Genomic DNA, 22,454 nt, shown 5'->3' on the forward strand with positions numbered 1-22,454 from the left:
CTCCAGTGCACAAACGTCGGAGACCCCCTTAAACCTCACGAAACCATATCTCCTGCCCATTTTGTTTCTCTTTTTAGAAATAAAGAGCTCCCTAACATCCCCCCATCTTTTGAAATGAAACCAGAGGTCCTTCTCCATAGCGTCCTCAGGAAATCTCGTGAAGTAAAAAGTTGATATGTCATTTCTCTCCCTCCAAGTATTGCGTGCATGGTGGAACTGCTGCGTAGATTTGGTACCGGCGTAGCTTCGCCTAGGATCCGCCCTACCCCGCTCCCACCGTCTCACTTTTCTGGACATGACTCTTACCCACTCGCCATCGCTCTCTCTCTCCCCAGCTCTCTCTCTCTCTTTCTCGCTCTCTCTCCCTCTCTCGCCCTCTCTGTCTCTCTCATCTCTTTGTTTATATAGTTTAGATTTCTTTCTTTCAAATTTGAATAGTTTTCTAGAAGGTTGGATAGAAAAAAATCAAATATGATTCTAATTTTATTTGATCCTTGATTTTCTCCCATCTTTAATTTAATTTAAATCATTTGTAATTAGATTGGCTAAACAATCTCTTTAACCAATTCTGCATATTTATACCCTCATTATTTTTTTGTCAGCATTTATACCTTCATTGTAACTCTGGCAATCAAGGAATAAGAAAAATAAGTATCTGAGGAGAGAAAAATAGAGAGAAGTAAATTAATTTGAACAAGCATCAAGTGATTGTAAACCTAATTTTAATTGGGCATGAAAAAGCTAGGATTTTATCGCAAAAGCAAATGGCACTGGATTCTTAGCAGAACCAAGTAAATGCTTACATGATAGTTCCTAGTATTGATAAGTTGTTGCCGAGTTGCTCGTCCAAAGGAAAGATGATACCAGAGGCCACAAGAAACATTGAAATTGCCTACAAAGATACAGAAGTAAAAGTCATCCATAATAATCTAGTGAGAAAAGACTAGACTACTTACTAGGAGCAAGATTTAAACAAACTGTGCGCCTATGTGCACATTATAGGAACTAGTCAGAATAACCCTGTTTTATTTATAACATCTCTCAATCTTTTCATCTATTGTTGATGAGGAGGACAGATCAGAACAGAATGAAGGGGAAGATACACTGCATAAATGTGAAATAACAAAAAAACAAAAGAAACAACTGTCTCCTTTCCCCATCACTTTTATCTGCCTAACTAATGAGATAGTGTTAGGATATAAGAAGGAAGAGTTAGTTAAGATAGTTAGACTATTAATGAGTTAGTTAGTTAGAGGGGTTTTTTTTTTTTTATCAGCAAAAATAATATTATATAAATTATAATAAAAGCAGTACAAGTGGTACTAGTATATATACTCTTAGATTCTTAAGAATGAGAGTTTAGGCCTAATTCAATCCCAAAAGCTAGCTCAAGGGGTGAGGGTTGCCCCTCACTTATATACTCTTGGCTTTTATCTTTAGCCGATGTGGGATTTGGGTTTTTCCCAATATATACAAGTCAGCACTCTATAATGCAGGAATATGGTTCCATAATACAGACTATACAGCACAAATTAAGGAACCATATAACTGACTGTATAGTTATCATAGATTATCACTGATCTGTACGTTCCTCCTGCACATGTTGTTCTTAGTAGGCAATCTGTCCCTTAATAATCTCCATGCAAAGAAAGCAGCTTTGGCTGGGATTTTTTTTTTCTCAGCAAAAATAGATAATTATATTATACGCAGAGTACCAGGGGTACTGAAAATACATATGTTGATTAGGACCGATGGAGAGATCCTGCAAATCCTCCAGAAAGTTGGCACTCATGACTGTTTCTGATTCCAATAGAAACCTCCTCCACTGCAAGTTCCACTGCCATGCTGCATCTGATAAGGTCCCCATTTGCTGGATAAGTTTGTTCTGTTGGTTCAAGATAAGATAAAGTCTAGGGTATTTGTCCATCAACAGAACACTGTCTTCCTTCCACCCATCCTCCCAAAACCTCACCTTTGACCCACACCCCACACTCAATCTTATTCCCCTTTTGAACCAGTTTCCCTCCCCCATTGACTGACAAGCGGACCTAAGATCTTGCCACCATACAGATTCTGCCAAGTTCCTTCTATTCTCATCTAGGTTCTTCCATCCTCCATACTTAGAGTCCAACACTCTAGCCCACAGCTCCCTTGATGGTGAAACAAGTTCCGCCACCATTTTCCAAGAAGGGCAGAATTAAATTTGGACAAGTCCCTAATTCCCAAACCCCCTTTCTCCTTTTATAGGCAAGCTGATCCCCAACTAATCCAAGCAATCTTCTTCTGCTTTGCATCACCCCCCCACCCCCACCCCCACCCCGAAACCTCCTATGCACCTTCACCAACTTGTCCGCAACCTTCTTCAAAATCCTGAAAAATGAAAGAAAATAGATAGGGATGGAGTTCAGGACTGACTTAATCAAAATCACCCTTCCCCCAAAAGAAATGTTTTTTTGTTTCCACTTTGCTAATTTTCTCTCACATTTTTTGATAATAGTATCCTAAGTCACACTACTTCTTGGGTTTGTCCCAATCGGAATACCCAAGTAAGGAAAAAGTACAAACATCAGGCTGCAATTTAAGTATGTTGCTGCGCTATCCGTTCACTGCTTTTTGCAAAATTTATTTTCAATCCTGAGGCCAACTCAAAACTTCTCAGCATCACCTTAATTGCTTTCACATTCTCCATTGACGCTTCACCAAAGAATATCGTATCATTTGCATACTGCAAGATGCTGATATCCACCAAATTTCTACAAACTGAGAAAGCTTTAAACTGATTTTTCTGCAAAGCTTCTCTCGTCAGGCCAATTAATCCCTCTACAACAATGTTGAAAAGAAATAAGGCTAGTGGATTCCCTTGTCTAAGTCCTTTTTGTGGAATGAATTCAACTAAAGGAGTCCCGTTAACCAATACAGATATGGAAGCTGATTTAAGGAAGCCGTCAATCCAAGTGATCCATTTGGAGCAAAAGCCCAGCTTTCTTAGCATGTATAACAGAAAGTCCCAATTGACTAAGTCATACGCCTTCTCATAGTCAACTTTGAATACCATGCAGCTTTTATTGCATCATTTCACCTCCTCAACCACTTCACTTGCAATGAGAACATTGTGCAGCATATGTCTGCCCTCTATAAAGGCAGTTTGTCTCTCATCTATGATATCAGGCATCACCCTCTTCAACCTTCTGCCTAGCAACTTAGCCACAATCTTGTAGATGCTTCCTATTAGTGAGATGGGCCTATATTGGTTGAGGCTTTGTGGGTCTTGAACTTTAGGAATCAATGCTATGAATGAAGCATTAATTACCTTTGGAAATCCTCCATTGACAAAATTCATCCAGAAACTGGAGCACATCGGATTTGATGACATCCCAAAATTCCTTGACGAATTTGAGATTTGGCCCGTATGGTCCAGGACTCTTGTCACTCCCACAATCCCACACTGCATCCTTTACTTCTTTCTCATGGAATCTCTCTACCAGAGAATCATTTTGTTGCTGGGCAATGACCTTGAATCCAACCCCATCTAATCTGGATCTAGAATTACAGTCCCCTTCCTTGATCCACCTGGTCCTGGTCTTCTATCTTTGCAAAGATTCATGAGGCTGCAGCCACAACTCCTCCTGCAACTGTTTTCTTAACTTTAGTTCATGGTCACTCAGCTGTCTTTGATCCCCTTCAACTTCCAGCACATTCAACTCCCTCTCAACTCTTAATATCTTCTTTTGAGTGTCGCCAAACTGCTCCTTATTCCAAACTTTCAGTCTCTGTTTAAGGCCTTTTATTTTTTCTTTTAGCATATAGCCATCTCATCCTCTTATGGAATTTGCTGATCACCATTCTCGAACCACTTTTCTGAAGTTTTTATCATCAAACCAGCAATCCAGCACCCTAAAAGGTTTCAGACCCCAGTCCACAGAAGTTGATCGCAGCAGAATTGGACAATGATCTGAGAAATTCCTCTCCAAAACAAACTGGGTGCTGCCTTGGCATTTAATGAGCCATTCATCTGATACTAAGATCCTGTCCAGCCTACTCTTAGCTGTCTCATTTGGTCTATACCATGTGTATTTTCTCCCCAGCCAAGGCACATCATCAACTTCTAGGTCAGCAATCCACTCATTGAATTCCATGGCAGCCCTCTCATCTTGTTGTCTTTGATGCTGTTAAAATCACCTAATATACACCAAAGACCTCCCAAGTTAGCATTTCTCAATTGTCTAATTTGATCCCACAGATTTCTCTTCATACCCACATCACATGGAGAGTAAATGTTTACTATAATGACTTTTGCACCATCAGCCACCTAGATTCCTTCCAGGTAGATAAAACAATTGCCATTGAGCTTCTTCTCAAGTCTGAAAACTTGCTCACTCATAAGCACAGGATTCCTCCTGCATTATTACAGGCTGATTGCATTTCCCAGCTGAATTCCAAATCATCCCACAATGCTTGGCACATAGCCTTATCTACTTGTTCCTTCTTAGTTTCTTGTAAGCACAGCATATCATCCACTCTTTTTTTACTAATTTCCTGATAGCTGCCCACTTCACCCCCCTCCCCAAACCTCTAACATTATAAGATATGATCTGCATGTATCCCCTTCCCTGATTCCCAACCTTTGAGCCTCTTCCTTATCCCTTTCATCCATACACATCAGTTTTGAGATCATTGTGCCTTCCTCAAGTTGGCAAGTTACTCTCAAACTCTTTGCCATATCCCAATTCTTTGCTGCTTCTCTTTTCTGTTCAGCAGGTATATGAGCTGGGGTTGTTCCATACACATCTGCATGTATTTTCTTAAAGTATCTCCAAAATGTGTCTTGTTCCACTCCTTGATGCTGACTTTGAGAGCTTTAATTTTCTGTTTTAACACAACCTCCCCACCCTCCTTGATTATTATTGGACCAGGTTTGCTGAACCAGCTTCTTGAAGGACTGATCTTTGAGCCAGCAGTCTAGAATGCGAAAAGGCTTAGGACCCCAATCAATGCTCTGAGATTTGAGCATGACAGGGCAATGATCTGAAAAGCTCCTCTTGAGAGTGTATTGAGATGAAGCAGACCATTTGGACAACCATTCTGGAGAGATCAAAAACCTATCCAGCTTGCTCTTAGCACTGCCGTTTGGTCTGTACCAAGTAAACCGCTTCACCACCCACGGTGCTTCTTCAACTTCCAACTCCGTTATCCATTCATTAAATTCCCGGATGTTTCCCTCATGCTGCCCCCTCTGACTTGATCCCACTCTCTCTGCAGCTGTCCTTATATTATTGAAATCCCCCAAAATACACCAATAACCTTCAGGATTTTGATTTTTCAGGTGTTTAATGTTTTCCCACAACGACCTTTTTTCTTGGAGATTACATGGTGAGTATATATTAATTACATGTACTAGCTGTGTTTCCTGGCGCCATTTGCCTGTCAGCATTATGAATCCAGCTCCTAAAGTTCTTCTTTCTACCTTGAAATTTTTCTCATTCCATATACATAGAATGCCACCAGCCGAACTGACCGAAGGTTGCAATTCCCATCTGATATCTGGATCTCCCTACATTGACACTACACATTAGGAAACAGGCCACCACGACCACGGCCACCACCACGACTGGGTTGCCTTCTATTGACTACTCAGATGCTGACTGGGTTGGCTTTCCCAATGATAAGCGATCCACATCTGGGTATTGCGTGTTGATTGGGGGAAACTTAGTTTCTTGGAAGAGCAAGAAGCAAAATGTTGTAGCAAGATCAAGTGCTAAAGCAGAATACAAGGCCATAGCTTTAGTGACTAGTGAGCTCATGGCTGAAACAACTCCTTAGAGAGCTCAAGTTTGAAGAAGCTACATAGATGACACTTATATGTGACAATCAAACAACTCTACATATTGCCTCTAATCCAGCCATCCATGAGAGAACCAAAAATATTGAAGTTGTTTGCCATTTCATTAGAGAGACGATGATCAAGGGACATTACCACAAGTTTTGTCAACTCTAGAGACCAAGAATTAATTATATTTGTAACAAGCTCAGCACGTTTGACTTATATGCCCTGGGTGAATTGGGGTACAGTTTGACTGCCAAAGGAGAAAAGGGACTTGGGCTTTACTCGGGAGCTGTGGGCACAAGTTCTGGAATCAAAGTATGGGGGGTGGAGGAATTTGGATGCGACAAGAAGGTCCATTAGAGAATCTCTTCGGTGGCGGGATCTTTGCTTTGTTTGTAATCTGTTCGAGGAGGGGAGCTGGCTTAAAAATGGGACAAAATGGAAAGTAGGATGTGGATCAAAGGTCTTGTTCTGGGAAGATGAATGGATGGAGAATGGGGTCTCGCTTAAGGAGAAGTATCCAAGACTATACCAGATTTCTCAACAGCAACATCAACACATCCAGCAAATGGGGACAATAGCAAATATAGGTTGGGAATGGAAGCTTCAGTGGAGGAGGTTCCTCTTGGAGGCTGAAATAGACACTGTTGCAAAATTTATGGAAGACTTACAGCGTCTGACGGTACATGTGCAGCAATAGGACATGTGGAGATGGGAGGGAGATTCGAGCGGTAAGTATATAGTAGGGAGTGCTTACGAATTACTCAATAGAAATTTGTCGTTGGAGAGTCAAGATGAAACGTTTAAAGCACTATGGAAGATAAAAGTCCCAAGTTAAGCAACAATTTTCACTTGGAGATTGATTAGGGAAAGATTTCCTACAAAGAATAACTTAAGAAGGAGGAATGTGGAAACTAATGACATGACCTGCCCATTTTGCAAAAGTCATGATGAGGACAAGGCTCACTTATTCTTCACTTGTGCTAACATCTTGCCACTATGGTGGGAATCGCGATCATGGGTAAATGTAGTGGGTGCTTTCTCGGAAAATCCAAAACAACACTTCCTTCAACATTCCTACTACAATCTCAGCGGACTTAGGCTTCAGTGGTGGCAGACCTGGTGGATTGCTTTGACATGGTGTATTTGGCAGCATAGGAATAGGATGGTCTTCCAAAATGAAAGTTTCAACCGCCATAAAGTGATGGAGGACGCTCTATTTTATTGGTGGACCTGGCTTAAAAATCTGGAGAAAGGATTTGATATCCTGTTTCACTCCTGGTCCAATAACATTAGGGATAGTTTTTGTGTTGAGGGGGGATAGTTTATATAATACAAGTTAGGCTGGTTGGGTACCTAGCGGTTAGCCAGATCTTTGGTTTCCTAATTCAAGTTGGTTAGCATGTATTAGGTCACTACAGTTCTGCACCTTGCAAATGCTAGGATTTTTTTTTGGTCAGCAAAATTAATATATATTGATATAGAACAAAGTACCAGAGGTACTATAGATACAAGAATATGTAAGTAAGGCTAGTGAATCCGCATATCAAGCTGAATACAGACTGATAGGAGCCAACTAATCAACGACTAAAGATTACAAAACCACAGCTGGTGTCTCCCTAGTCTACAGAAAACCAGCTGGTAGATTGCTAGACCAATAGTTGAAATGCATTGTAAAGTTTTTCTCCATTGCTCTGAACCATGTTCATACCAGAAACAGTGCATCTTCCATCAGCCTACTGCCATTGAATGGAACATTCATGAAAATAACCTTATTCCTATGCTGCCAAATGGACCAGTTTAGAGCTACCCACCAGCACTTCCACCTATTGTATTTCTTCACACCATTCATCCCATTGTTGTGCTGCAAAAAATGGTGCCTTGGATTTGTAGGATAGGCCCCCGAGGTTCCTATCCATGATAGGGATTCCCACCATAGATGTTGTGTTTTACTGCAGTCAAAGAAGAGATGAGATGCAGTCTCCTCCTTAATACTACAGAAAGGACACAGGCTGTCATTTATATCTATTTGCCTCCTCTGCAGGTTAGACTTAGTCGGCAATCAATCTCTAATTAACCTCCAAGCAAAGATTGATGTTTTAGCTGGGATCTTTAGCTTCCATAGGTCCTTGAACAGTACCACTTGTACTAATTTTAATGTTCTATATATTATATATATACTTTTGCTGATCAAAAAAAAAAACGTTTCACTTATATACTCTAGCTTGAGGGGGAGTGTTGAGAATCAAAGTACGATATTGTAATAAATGTAGTTATAGGCATAAATCTCTAATTTAGAGGAAATTGAATATCCTCTATTTATGCATAATTAATTCAATAAGCCTATATAAACTCTCAACCGTTGTGTATTGAGACACTGTTTCTGTCCAATGCCTCTATTTCTCCTTTCTCAATATAGCACGAAACTATGAACATCTTGTACACACTCACCATTCCTAAGTAGCTTCCTATTAGAAGCTTTTGTCTCCCTTCCCTATCAATTAAGTATAACGCACACAGTGCACCTGAAGAAAAACAACATATCAAAGCAATCAGAATCAGATACCTAGAAGAAATTTATAGAGATAAAAATGAAAAGTAGTGCAGACTGCAAACCTGCAAAGTTAGTAAGCCCAACAAACAAGCTTGCTAAAGCACTGCTTTCAACTCCAACTTTTTGAAAGGTCAATGATGAAAAATAAAGAACTCCATTTATGCCTGCAAACTGCTGAAGTACAAAAAGAGTACCTCCAATAAAGGCAACTGCAATCATACAAAGAAAATCCACAGCAAATTTTATGCTTCAAACTTTCAAGTGCCATGCACAAGTAATGATTATAAATATGTATTTGTTTATAAAAAGAGAAAGTTTTGTTTTATGGAGCTAAATTCATTCCCCTATCCAGCTGAAACTATTACTTTAATGTACTTATTTTTCTCCTGACATGGTAAGCAATCTATTAGGCAACTAAGATGGGGAAAAGAATTCCAAGCACAGAATGCTGCATATTGTCTAATAGTAACTGCCAAAACCACCTTGACACAACCTCTAGAATGCGGTTCCTCCAAGATCTCTGACCATCTACTGGCCAAATCACTACCATCATTCTTGCTGACGGACTGAAATTCCTCAATTGCACTATCAACTTCTGATGCTCCCCAAAGCTCACGTACTACTGTTTTAGCATCATTTATTCTCCCAGCCTGAGCAGAAATATTAAAGCTTTATAAACAGTGAAAAAGTTGTTAATATCAATTATGTAAATAACAAGCTCCTACCTTGCAAAGCCAGCGCGGACTATCAACAGCAAACTGCATACCAAGTGCAACAAGAATACCTGGGATGCTAGCAATATACAGCATTGTCCTCCACCTGAAATATGTTTCTGTTGGTGCCAAATAGGCATTATTTGGAAAACAATTTTCTGTTTTTAAAGACTATAAACACATAATTGGTGGAAGAATCGCTGTGAATTTATAAGTGAAGGCTTGATTTCAGTGAGCCATAGAGAAGTATGTTCCTTTTACATTAAGTTCAAAACATATCAAAATGAGTCTATCAGCCATTGTTACCAAACAATATTGTCAGCAGTTTTTCTCAATGCTGCAAAACAAGGCTGTGAGCCTGTAGCTCTGGCTCTGCATCCTTGAAGACCAATTTGGAATAACAGAAAATAGGGATAAGGCACAAGTGTGACACAATACAAATATGGCAAGTCCTTCTTGAAAAGTAAAAAAATACAATACTGCAAATATATTTTAATAAATTACTAAAACAATGTACATTTGCATGCATTAAATAAAAAAAATTTAAAAAGAGAGAGAGAGAGAGAGAGAGAGAGATTATCACACAGAAAATTGCTGTTTAAATTAGTCATTAATAGTAAAAGTCCTAAAAATTTATTCATTCAAATACACCAGCCATTCTTGCTTGGCATTCATGTAAAACCATACATTTAAATCAATCTAACACATAGTTGTCAATCCCTTTATCGTGGCACGGAGCGGCCTACCCCTAAAGTGGGATAGTGGGATGACCGCTATTTAATCTTTTCCTTTACCTACTCTGAAATATATATATATATATATATATATATATATAGAGAGAGAGAGAGAGAGAGAGAGAGAGAGGGTGGGAGAGGGAGAGGGAGAGAGAGATGAGAGTAAGAGAGAGAGAGAGTGGGAGAGGGAGAGAGAGAGAGAGCGACATAGAGGGTGGGGGAGAGTTAGGTATAGAGATCAAGCAATTGAGAGAGACAGAGTGAGCTCTAAGGGGTACTCCCAACGGGTAAACCCAGGTAATACGGGGAGACACCAGCATAACAGCATCTCAAACTGGAGGGATCAAAGGGATATATCATCCTTCTACTTCACCCGATTCTCCGACGATATTACGGAGAAGGAGCTGTGGAGTCATTTCAAAAAGTGGGGAGATGTGCGGGAAATCTTCATACCCAACAGAAGGAATAATAACGGAAGGAGATATGGATGTCAGATTCAAAGGGGTCAGAGACACCCATAACCTGGCAAAACAACTCGACAATATCATCATTAGGGGGTTGAAGCTATATGTCAACATACCTAGGTACAACAGGGAGAGACTGGGACAGAGGACTCCAGGAAACAAGTCACAGGACAAAGACGACAACACCCAACACGAAGTTGATTGTTGCAAGAAAAAGAAATACACAAACCAGGGATCATATGCTGAGGTACTGAGAAGAAACATTGGCCCCAAGGGGTCACGGCAGCCTTACCATAGTCACCCCCAAGCACACCACACTACCACATCTTCCATTCATCTTAACATAGAACCCGAAGATACCAATTGGTTGAAGGACGCGTGGGTAAGGAGACTATCAAACCCCGCAATGTTTGACAGAGTGGAGGAAGAGCTGCTATGGGAAACTGGGCTGGACATATCACCCAAGTATATTGGTGATGATCTAATCTTATTGCTCGGACTCACGGACAATGGAGCTAAACACCTCATGAATGGGGGGCAACATGGAGGGACATCAATGTTCTATTCAATGGAGAAATGGAACCCAGGTATTCGCACAGGTTTTAGGTTGACATGGGTCCAAGTTTGGGGCATCCCGCTGCAGGCTTGGGACACGAAGTACTTTAGGCACATACTGGCAGCAATGGGGGATTTGGTGGAAATAGATGACGACACAAAGGAGAAGAGGAGGCTTGATAGGGCTAGGGTGCTCCTAAAAACACCATGGAGACCAACAATCAACCACATGGTTGAAGTCCACATAAGCGATGAATGTTTCAAGGTGTTTGTCGTTGAGGAAACCAGAGGAGGCAGCTTTCATTACCAACGGCGACGCAGTTCGATGGGAGGGTCGTCGGACGATATCTCCTCTAAAGACATCTCCCTCGGGAGCCTTACACTGAGAACCACCAGCCCTCGCGGCCTTGAAGACGTCACGCGACTCTCACCGGCGCAGGTAGGCGGTGACGCTGACTCTGACGGGGGTGGCATAGCGGAAGTCGAGGAAGCCCATCGGGAACCCCTTTTACCCAGTGGGTCTCACGACGGAAGTTACCCACTAGGTAATGCCTCTACCCCGCGTGCGACAGATCAGGTCACATCACAAAGTGCGACCCGAGCCTTAACGGCTAGTTCTGCTCACGACACGCCTCCCAATCATGGCTTGGCACAGTGTACCGAGGGGGTGGGTGTTGCAGGAAGCGGTGTGAAGTTGCATAAGAAAGGAAAGAGTGATGAGGGAGACTCTACAGGGGCAGTAGATGCATTGAAGAAAAAACCAAAAGCAAGTGCTGACATGGCAGCAACAAGCAACGTGGCAGATGAAACAGAACTTGGGTCAACAAATTTAAAAGTTGAGACGGCACAAGTGCAGCAAGTGCAAAACCTGTGCCTGTGGATTTCGACACCCCTAATGTAATTGAGGGAGGGCCCAATACCGAAAAGGAACTTTCTATCTGCACCCCTCTAAAGCCCAAACACACCATGGGCCTTATGTTGCACAATGATAACGGGGATTCCGCAAACAACTGCATGGTGTACTCAAGAAAAAGGAGGTTTCAAAAGAAAAATCCTACGGGTCAGCCTTCAACTGTTAAGATGACACCCACAAGGCTGAGACATTCCCAAACCCAGCACCCCCAAGGTACGTTGCGTGAAGGGCACGCAGTCAGTACCCAACAAGATTCCACAACAGAGATAGCATTAATCAATGAAGATATAGAGGAAGCTTCGGAAACACTAAAATCCCAGGATGTATTCGACATATGGAACAGGGCTACAAAACTAGGGGCTACAGGAGGTGATGACCCGCATCCAATTATAGAGAAACTAAGGGAAATGGAGGACAAAGACATGAATGAAGCAGTGAGGCTGGGAAATAGCAGTGGTTATCCATGAATATAATATCATACAACATCAGGGGGTTAGCGAGGGGTGTAAAATGGACAGCTATTCGTAGAATGATCAAGAAGGAGAACACGGATATGATATGCATACAAGAGACAAAGAGATAGTCAATTGACAAAACAATGTGTCAATCATTGTGGGGGGATACGGATGTTAGATGGGAGGCACAACCTGCTGTCAACACAGCAGGTGGTATCTTATGTTTGTGGAGCGAACAAACATTTAGATTACAAACGAAAGTTGTTGGCAATGGCTTTATTTTCTTGAGAGGAGAATGGCTGAGGGAAGCACAGCAAAACAGTATAATTACAATTTATTCACCTTGCGAAATGCAGAACAAGAGGATACTATGGGATCAGGTTAGGCAGCTGAAGCACTCTCTAGCAGGAGATTTATGGTGCATCTGTGGTGACTTTAATAGCATCAGGGACCTTGCTGAGAGATTCGGGATCTGCCAAAGGGGATTAGGGACAAATGACATCAAGGAGTTCAACGACTGGATAGATGACTTGGAGTTGATAGAGGAACCATGGCTGGGGAGAAATTTCACCTGGTTTAGACCAAATGGCACATTCAGGAGTAAGCTTGACAGATTCCTGATTTCTCCTGAGTGGCACGACAGATGGCCGGCAAGCACTCAATCTACTTTGCCAAGGAATTTTTCAGACCATTGCCCAGTCATGCTCAGATCGTCATCAGTTGATTGGGGCCCAAAACCTTTTAGGATCCTCGATTGTTGGCTGTCTGAGAAGTCTTTCAAGGAAACAGTCACTAGTTGCTGGACTTCCAACCAGCAACCAGGTTGGGGTGGATATGTCCTCAAAGAAAAGATAAAGAGGTTGAAGCAAAGGCTGAAAATGTGGAATAGGGAGCAGTTTGGAGACACTCTAAGGAGGGTGAAGACGATTGAGGAGGAACTAAACAAACTTGAGGAGGATACGAGCCAAAGACAGCTAACTAATCAAGAACAGCTGAAACTGAAACAACTGCAGGAAGCTCTGTGGTCAGCTGCCCAAGCTCATGAATCACTTTTGAGGCAAAAGGCTAGAGTCAAGTGGATTAAGCAAGGAGATTGTAATTCTCGATATTTTCACATGTTGCTGAATGCTAATCGGCGGAACAATTATCTGAAGGTTGTAATGGTTGATGGAACTTGGTGTCATGAACCATCTAAGGTAAAGGAGGAAGTCAGAGCATTTTTCTCAAAACGATTCCAGGAATCAAATTATCATAGGCCTAGATTGGATGGGATCTGTTTTCAGAAAATAAATCAGCATCAGAATGATATGCTGACTGCTCGTTTCCAAGAGGAGGAAATTAAACAAGTCGTATGGGAGTGTGGGAGCGACAAAAGTCCAGGGCCCGATGGTTTGAATTTTAACTTCATCAAACAGTTTTGGCACCTACTCAAATCTGATATCTTGCACTTCCTAGATGAATTTTATGTTCACGGTGTTCTCCCGAGGGGGTGTAATGCATCCTTCATAGCCTTGATACCTAAGGTGGCTGACCCTCAATTCCTGAATGACTTCAGACCTATTTCCCTCATTGGCTGCATGTATAAGACTGTTGCTAAATTGCTGGCCAACAGAATGAAGAAAGTGATGGCTGATATTGTTGACGAAACTCAATCGGCTTTTATTGAAGGAAGACACCTATTACATAGTGTACTCATTGCAAATGAGGTGCTTGACGAGGCAAAGAGGACTACCAAATCATGGCTTATATTCAAAGTCGACTTTGAGAAGGCATATGATTCGGTATCATGGGATTTTTTGTTGTACATGCTGGACAGGACAGGCTTTAGCTCCATATGGATTAAATGGATAGAGGGGTGTTTGAAATCAGCGTCCATTTCGGTTTTGGTCAACGGCAGCCCTACAGCTGAGTTCCTCCCTAAAAGAGGATTAAGACAAGGAGATCCGTTGGCACCTTTTCTATTTAATGTGGTAGCTGAAGGGTTGAACGGCTTGATGAGAAAAGCTAAGGAGGAAAATCTGTATCAGGCCTTTAAAGTAGGCTTAAATCAAGTGGAGATTAGCATCCTACAGTTTGCCGACGACACAATCTTTTTTGGGGAAGCAAACATGGAAAATGTTAAAACAATCAAAGCCATTCTCAGGACATTTGAACTAGCTTCAGGACTTAAAATCAATTTTGCCAAGAGTTGCTTTGGAGCTTTTGGCAAATCTGATCTATGGAAGCAACACACAGCTAACTACCTGAACTGCCGCTTGCTGGTCCTTCCTTTTAATTACCTGGGAATACCCATAGGAGCAAACCCGAGGAGATGTCACATGTGGGAGTCCATAATACACAAGTGTGAGAGAAAGTTAGCGAGGTGGAAACAGAGATACATATCCTTTGGAGGGAGAGTGACACTCATACAATCAGTCTTATCATCGATACCCATTTACTTTCTTTCTTTTTTCAGGGTGCCCAAATCAGTGGTGGATAAGCTCGTGAGGATACAACGTAGATTCCTATGGGGAGGAGGACCGGATCAAAATAAAATTGCATGGATTAGCTGGGAGACCGTGTGTTTGCCAAAAGAGAAGGGAGGACTAGGCATAAAGGATATCAACAACTTCAATATGGTGTTGCTTGGCAAATGGGAGTGGCATCTCAGGCAACACAAAGGGGAGTTATGGGCTAGGGTGCTGAACTCGAAATATGGAGGATGGAGAGGCTTGGCTGAAGTGGATAGGGTAGGCAACAAATTTGTTTGGTGGAGAGACTTACAAAAGGCCCTCACCAGCTCACACCAAGGACAGATTATCCAAAAGGGAATGAAGTGGAGGGTGGGCAGCGGAGACCAAATTAAATTTTGGGAGGACAAGTGGACTGGGGAGGAGGAATCATTGGCTGAGAAATATCCTAGACTATACTTAATATCACTACAGCAGCATCAAGTCATAAGATCGATGGGAATACATACAGATGGAGGGTGGGAGTGGAATCTCTCTTGGAGAAGGCCATTGTTTGAAAATGAAATCAATTCAGCAGTTAATTTTCTCACAGACATTGAAGATACAACAATTCAGCAACAAGGCACAGATACTTGGGTGTGGTCTGGAGATCCAGCGGGTCATTATTCAACAAGAACTGCATACAACTTGTTAGGAGAAGAAGCAGCAGTTGGTAGACAGGAGGACTGTTTTGAGAAGCTATGGAAAATAAAGATTCCAGCTAGGATTGCAGTATTTGCATGGAGATTGATAAGAGACAGATTACCAACAAGACAGAATTTGAGGAGGAGACAGGTACAGCTTACAGATTTGCAATGTCCTTTTTGCAGAAATACAGAGGAGGGTGCACCCCATTTGTTTTTCCATTGCTGTAAAATACAACCCATCTGGTGGGACACCATGTCACGGCTGCAGATTAAAGGCGCCTTCCCGTTTAGCCCAAAGCAGCACTTTCTTCAACATTTTGGTGTTCAACTCAATGGACTAAGGACAAACAGATGGCAATACTGGTGGTTAGCCTTAACTTTTTTTTTATCAGCAAAAATAGTTATATATATATATAAATCTGAATAGATACAAGTACCAGAGGTACTATGTACATAAGTAGAGTACCATACACATGGTTCCTTAGTGAAACTGCTACAGTTTGATTAGGAACCAAAATATGGCTACATAAGTAGAACAACTGCTAGAAATTCAAGAAAAGCTACCCCCTACTAATACAAAAATCCTTGTCGAATTTGACTTGACCATTGATTAAAGTGAATGGTAAAATCTTTCTCCATGCTTCTTAGCCAAGTCCACATTAAGAATACAGCATCCTCGAACAACTTGTTGCCATTGAAAATTGCATTTGAGAAGATTTTTTTTTTTAATCGGCAAAGATAAGTATTATATATAAAAAGAAGTACCAGAGGTACTCATAGTACAAAAGAGATCCATATAAATGGTTCCACAGTCAGACTTAAAATTCTGAGGGGGAACCAAACTATGGATACAAAAGCAAATGATTTTACATGTGTCAATGTGAACACTATGCAGTCCCCTGCTAATACATAAAACTCTGTGGTAAGTTAGATGACCATTGATTGAAATGCACTGAAAAATCCTTCTCAAAGCCCCTAAGCCAAGACCAAAGAAGGAATATGGCCTCTTCGAACAATTTGTTAGCATCAAAAGTCACATTAGAGAAGATAATGCTATTTCTAAATTTCCATATGGACGACGTCAAAGCTATCCACCAACATTGCCATCTACTATTTCTCACACCAGCTGGTTGAAGACCCAAATGATGGAGGAAGTGCTGCTTTGGGTTTAAAGGTGAAGCGCCCTTAAGTTGCAGCCATGACATGGATTCCCACCATATGGGTTGAACTTTGCTACAGTGGAAGAAGAGATGGGATGCATCCTCTTGATGGATTCTGCATAGAGGACAGAGAGAATCTGTTAGATGAATCTGTCTTCTCTGCAGGTTTTTCCTTGTCGGCAGCCTATCCCTTAAAAGTCTCCACCCAAACACCAGAAACCTAGCTGGAACCTTCATCCTCCAAAGCTTCTCAAAACATTCCTCATGCCTTCTATCTCCTGCACCCTCTCCAATCAAGTCATAGGCACTACGAGTTGAGTAATGACCCTCTGAATCTGCAGACCATTCCCAACTATCTGAAATCTGTTGTTGGATTTTAAATTCTGCAACATCTTTGAGAAAATTAGCTGCTGAGGTAATTTCACTGTCAAACAAGGCTCTTCTCCACGCAAAGTTCCACTCCCACTCCCTATCTCGAAATATTCCCATGGATCTAATGAGCTGGTGCTGCTGCATTGAAATTGAATACAGCCTAGGGTACTTCACTGCATTTGAGAAGATAACTGTGTTTCGCATCTGCCAAATGGACCAAACTACAACCATCCACCAACATTGCCATCTCTTGACCCTTATGCCATCCACCTGAACATATGAGTGTTGAATGAGATGTTGTCTCGAGTTTGATGGAAACACACTTTTAATATTCATCCAAGACATAGTCTCCCACCATATAGGCTGTATCTTCGCGCAATGAAGGAATAAATGGGCTGCCTCCTCCTTCACACATCCACAAAATGGGCAAGACAAATCCATGATTTGCACTTGTCTCCTCTGCAGATTTTTCTTTGTAGGTATCTTCAATTTCCACAACTCCATAAAACATTCATCATTACTTGCAGCTGCTCCCCCTTCCCATAACAGCTGGTAGGCACTATGAGTAGAATATGTGCCTGATGGATGTCCTATCCATTCCCATTCGTTCCCTCCTTGTTGCTGTATGGTCTTGCCATCTACCTCATTAAGGAAGCTGATTGCTGATTCGATTTCAGAATCGAACAGTGGTCTTCTCCAAATAAAGTGTCATTCCCATCTATTATCCTTGTGAGATCCCAATTGTTGGATAGTCTGCTGTTGCTGTGATGATATGAGGTAAAGTCGCGGATATTTTTCAGCTAATGATTCCTCCTGACCTAACCACCTATCCTCCCAGAATTTGATTTTGTCACCAACTCCCACCTTCCATCTAAATCCATCTTGAAGAGCCCTTCCCTGGTAAGATTGAATTGCAACCTTTTTTAGATCCTTCCACCATGCTGACTCATTGGCTGCCCTTCCTACTTCCTCCAAACCCCTCCATCCGCCATATTTAGATTCCACTACTTTAGCCCAAAGTTCCCCTTGGTTCCGTAGAAGATGCCACTTCCATTTGCCTAGTAGAGCGAGATTAAAAGAATTAATATCCTTGATGCCAAGCCCTCCCCTTTCTTTTGGTAAGTACACCGTGTCCCACCTAATCCATGAGATCTTGCTTTGGTCAGAACCACCTCCCCATAGGAATCTCCTCTGTATTTTCACTAGCTTATCCACCACCAATTGCAGCACCCTGAAAAAAGAAAAGAAATAAATAGGAATTGATGTTCGGACTGATTGTATTAATGTCACTCTCCCCCCAAACGAGATATGTCTTTGCTTCCATTTTGATAATTGTCTCTCACATTTTTGGATAACCGAATCCCACATCTGACCCCTCCTCGGGTTGGCCCCTATGGGTATACCAAGATAAACGAAAGGAAAAGCCAGCAAACTACAATGTAAATAATTAGCCGCATGTTGCTTCCATTGATCTGTTACTCCGAAGGCTCCAAAACAACTCTAATGCAACCTTCAACACTAACTCATTATTTGAAGACGCAATGTTTCTACTTTGGTCTTGGCTTAAGAGTTTCGAGAAAGACTTTACAGTCCATTTTAATCAATGGGCAAGCAGCTTTACAAAAAGCTTTATGAAGCAGCAGAGGATTAAATAGTTAGGAATCTACTTTATGTAAATCTTATACGAAATCAGTATCCATAGAATGGTTCCCTTTCAGAATATTAATGTCTGGCTGTGGAACCACTCGAATGGTCTTTTGTACTATTAGTACCTCTGGTACTCTATTCAATATATATATTATTTTTGCTGAGCAAAAAAAAAAAAATATATATATATATATATAATATATATATATATATATATATATTTGCTCAACAAAAATAGATATGTTATTAATATGAATAGTACCAATGGTACTAGAAATACATATGTAGATGTAATTATGTAGTTGGTTCGAGTATATACGCAGAACCAAGCTAATGCGCATTCTATTACAGAATTACAGAAAACCCATCCCCTCCTAATTACTGAATGTTTCCTTTAGGTTAGAGGACCATTAGTTAAACTGTATGGCAAAGTCCTTCTCCATGGATTTGACCCACGTCCAGAGTAAGAGAACTGCATCATCCATCATTTTCCTTCCATCAAAGGTCTGATTTTGGAATACTATTTTATTTTTGTGATTCAAAATTGACCATGTCAGAGCGATCCACCAGCATTTCCATCTTGTGAGCTTCTTTCCGTCAGGTATCCCAATTGCATGTTGCATGTAATGTTCCCTAGGGTTTTGTGGCAAAGCTATTGCTAGATTAACCCAAGATAAAGACTCCCACCATAGAGCTAGATTAACCCAAGATAAAGCTATGTCTTATTATTATATGATTTATAATATTTTCATTATTAATCTTGCCATATTATATATTATGTTTAATTTAGTTTATATTACTATTAGTTAGTTGATTATATTTTTTATTACTATAATTTGAAATTTATTTATCATATATTATGCTTCACTTTATTAAATTATATGTTAAGTTTTAAATATTATTTTTATATTTTTTTAATAGTATTATAATTATTTAGTTTATTATATTAACAGTTCACAGATTTTTTTTCACAGCATAGCAGTTCAGGTAACAAATTAAAAAGTGACGCTTATAAAAATATATAGCAGACAGACGGTGGACTTGAGGGCCAATAGATTAGAAAAGAACACCTAAAAGGTTAAAACCCTAAATCTAACCACGTTCTCTGTTAGCTCAGGCCATCACTGTAAAAGTGAAACGTCACGACACTCAAATGGAAGAGAGAGATCAGTGCCAGCACAAAGGAAGTCGCAGAGTGTCTGCCAGCATGGCAGTAGCACCCAAACGCCTCGGAAACGCAATTGCGGCCACAACAACCGCAACATTGAAACGTTCTACAACAGACCTCACCATCGCGCTGGGGGGCCACGCCGCAATCGCGGCCACTGCCACAACAGCCACTATTGACTATATAGATCTAACATGAAAGTCCAAATGAAAATTTGTGATTTAAATACCAATGTCATGAATGTACAAGGAAAAAAAATAGAAAGAAACTCACCAATGTGGATCATTCTCAGAAGGTATTCCAAGAAATAGTGAAGTAATAATGCCAAGGCAAGTGCCAATTTGACATAAGGAACCTAGGGCGCCCCTATATTTTGTTGGAGCTACCTACACCACATGATAGCAAAGAAACATGAGTGAGAAGGACCTGTTTTTGCTGTTTAAAAATGTCTTTCCTCCACATATCAAAAACAAAAAATAGTTAAGTACAAACTATTTTCATTAGAAATATAAATATACTTTCTTCATGGAAGGGGGACTGTTTAGTATAATTAATTATTGTAGAAAAATCAACAGTTAGAACTTGGCCTGTTTTATTTTCATTATAACCGATAATTAAACATCACTTATGGAAAAGTTACATGGATTTGGTATATGGTGTATAAAGGAACTCAGAGAGAAAGATAAGAGGAAGATATTATTGAATCTGTTGTGAGGAATTTCAACCCACAGAGAAAGGATTACAATGCAATTTATTTAGTTGATCCTAACAGTCAACTAACCAGAGTTAGTTGATTACAGCTGTCACACTCTAGTTACTGACTGTAGTCAGTTTACAACTACCTAATAGAAGCTAACGTTGCTACTGAGTTACAGAAGGCAAAAAGATACATATACTATTGTGGTGTAGAGACTACAGTGTAGACTGTAGAGATCAGATAAGTCAACTTAGTACAGTTGGAGAACGAGAAAATGATTATATACAAAACTAAAGTCGATATCAACATGTACCTCGGATATATATATTGGAACAAGAACAGTATTTACACCTATACCAAGGCCAACAAGAAATCTTCCCCCAATTATCTCATTCAAGGAGTGAGCTTGTGCACTGTCACAAATTATAAAGAAGTATGTTAACAATATGACTACCAGCCAAGCAACTACAATCTCAAATGAAAGTGATTGCAATCTGTAGGCAATATGTATTGATGATCAAAAAATTGGAAAAGCCAATCATGTTATAATCATAATCATTTGTACATGAAAGCACAAGAAATGTACAGTACCTTATTATTGCCCCAAGGATTAAGGGTATGCTATTAATCTGAAATGTGAGGCGAGAACCAAGTCTATCTAGCAATGAAGCGGAGCTTATGCTCCCAATAAATGCACCAGCGATAAATATACTGACCACGAGTCCCTCAATGAATGAGTTTCCCTCAAAACCAAGCTCCCGAGCAATGGAAACAATAGGACCATTCATGACTCTGCAATCCACAAGAGGCTAGAAAATCAAAAACCTTATTATTGATTTAAGAGAATACAAAGATAGGGAAACTGACTGACCCAATGTGATACCCAAATATAAAATTAGACATTGAAGCAACAAGAACGTGGGGGAAAGCGGGGAGCCATCCGTTTTGACACAGTGAGAACTGCTTTGGCTTTGTTTCGTTGCTTTTGAGGGCTGAAACTTTTAGCTTATTAGAAAGGTGGCCAGAGGAACGGATCACGAGAGTATAAGGTTTGTCTCTGGCTCTGGAGATGGAAACGAGTTTGGGACTGGGCTCGGAATAATGAACAGACACGATCGCCGCTGAAACAAAATTAAGGGAATTCATCGTTCCAAAATTGGAAAACAACCAACACCCTTATGTTCATTCCTAAATAAATGGATATTGGATATTGTTAAAGGTCACCCAAAGAATCTTTTGCCTTCTTTTTTCTTTGAAGGACAAGATGGAATTCTTATGTCGTACAGGTTTATGTTGTCCATTTATTTTAATTTTATGTAATTGAAAGTTTTTATTAAAAGAATGGTAATAGTCAAATTCATTTGGGAATGTGTGATATATTGATAAATTAAATACGTTAAAAATAAGATAAATTAGTAATAATTTAATTTAAATTTTTTACTTTTTTTAGAATTAATTTGTCAACATCGGAAAATGAATTTAATTATTTATCCTTGAAAAAATACTATAGATTATTTAAAAAAAGTTAAAAGGTAAAAAAAATAGATAACATAATCTTAAAATATTTTAGTAGCTTAAAATTATTAAAAAAGGTTAAAGAATTATATAATAATTAAAAGTTCAACAACTATATTTATTATAAATTATTTCTTAGAATAATTAATTAAACGAGAGCTTTTAAAAGGTATTCTTCAATGTTTTATGAATTTTAAAAAAAATCATCTTTTTGATCTATCATTTTGTTATATTTATTTTTGTTAGAATAAAGGACGTCATATACCACTAAAAAAAAGTTTTGATTAAACAAATAAAAAATTAGTTTTTAAATTGGTAAGATTAAGAGTTTTTAAACTAATAAAACCAACCGGTCATCTTAGTAAGACAATAGATATTGTGCTCGTGTTTAATTTAAAATATAATAATGCAAATATATATTCTTAGGTTTAAATATATTTTTATTTTATATAAGATACTCATTTTTTTAGTCACAATAAAAAATTTAGTTCTTATAAAATTTCAATGATTTCTATTCCTATCAAATTTGGTCGAATTTTCTCTTGTC

The 22,454-nt window shown here is 39.9% G+C and overlaps 1 protein-coding gene across 3 annotated transcripts in view; it reads right to left on the bottom strand.

The window, feature by feature from the left end:
• The window catches only part of LOC114381064 (probable plastidic glucose transporter 1), a 33,510-nt gene extending 11,872 nt beyond the window's left edge, over positions 1–21,638 (bottom strand). For 2 of the 3 annotated variants that reach the window (XM_028340240.1, XM_028340241.1), the window contains exons 1-9: positions 21,264–21,638; positions 20,984–21,184; positions 20,706–20,805; positions 19,969–20,081; positions 9,104–9,197; positions 8,872–9,028; positions 8,441–8,587; positions 8,276–8,349; positions 804–892 (exon numbers count right to left, since the gene is read on the bottom strand). In XM_028340240.1, the coding sequence (XP_028196041.1) occupies positions 804–892; positions 8,276–8,349; positions 8,441–8,587; positions 8,872–9,028; positions 9,104–9,197; positions 19,969–20,081; positions 20,706–20,805; positions 20,984–21,184; positions 21,264–21,538 (1,250 nt within the window). In that variant the 5' untranslated portion in view covers positions 21,539–21,638. The remainder of the gene's footprint in view (positions 1–803; positions 893–8,275; positions 8,350–8,440; positions 8,588–8,871; positions 9,029–9,103; positions 9,198–19,968; positions 20,082–20,705; positions 20,806–20,983; positions 21,185–21,263) is intronic. The other variant, XM_028340239.1, reaches the window with a different exon arrangement.
• Positions 21,639–22,454: the final 816 nt, after the last annotated feature.

This window comes from Glycine soja, chromosome 13 (genome assembly GCF_004193775.1).
Source record: "Glycine soja cultivar W05 chromosome 13, ASM419377v2, whole genome shotgun sequence".
Lineage (NCBI taxonomy): Eukaryota > Viridiplantae > Streptophyta > Magnoliopsida > Fabales > Fabaceae > Glycine > Glycine soja.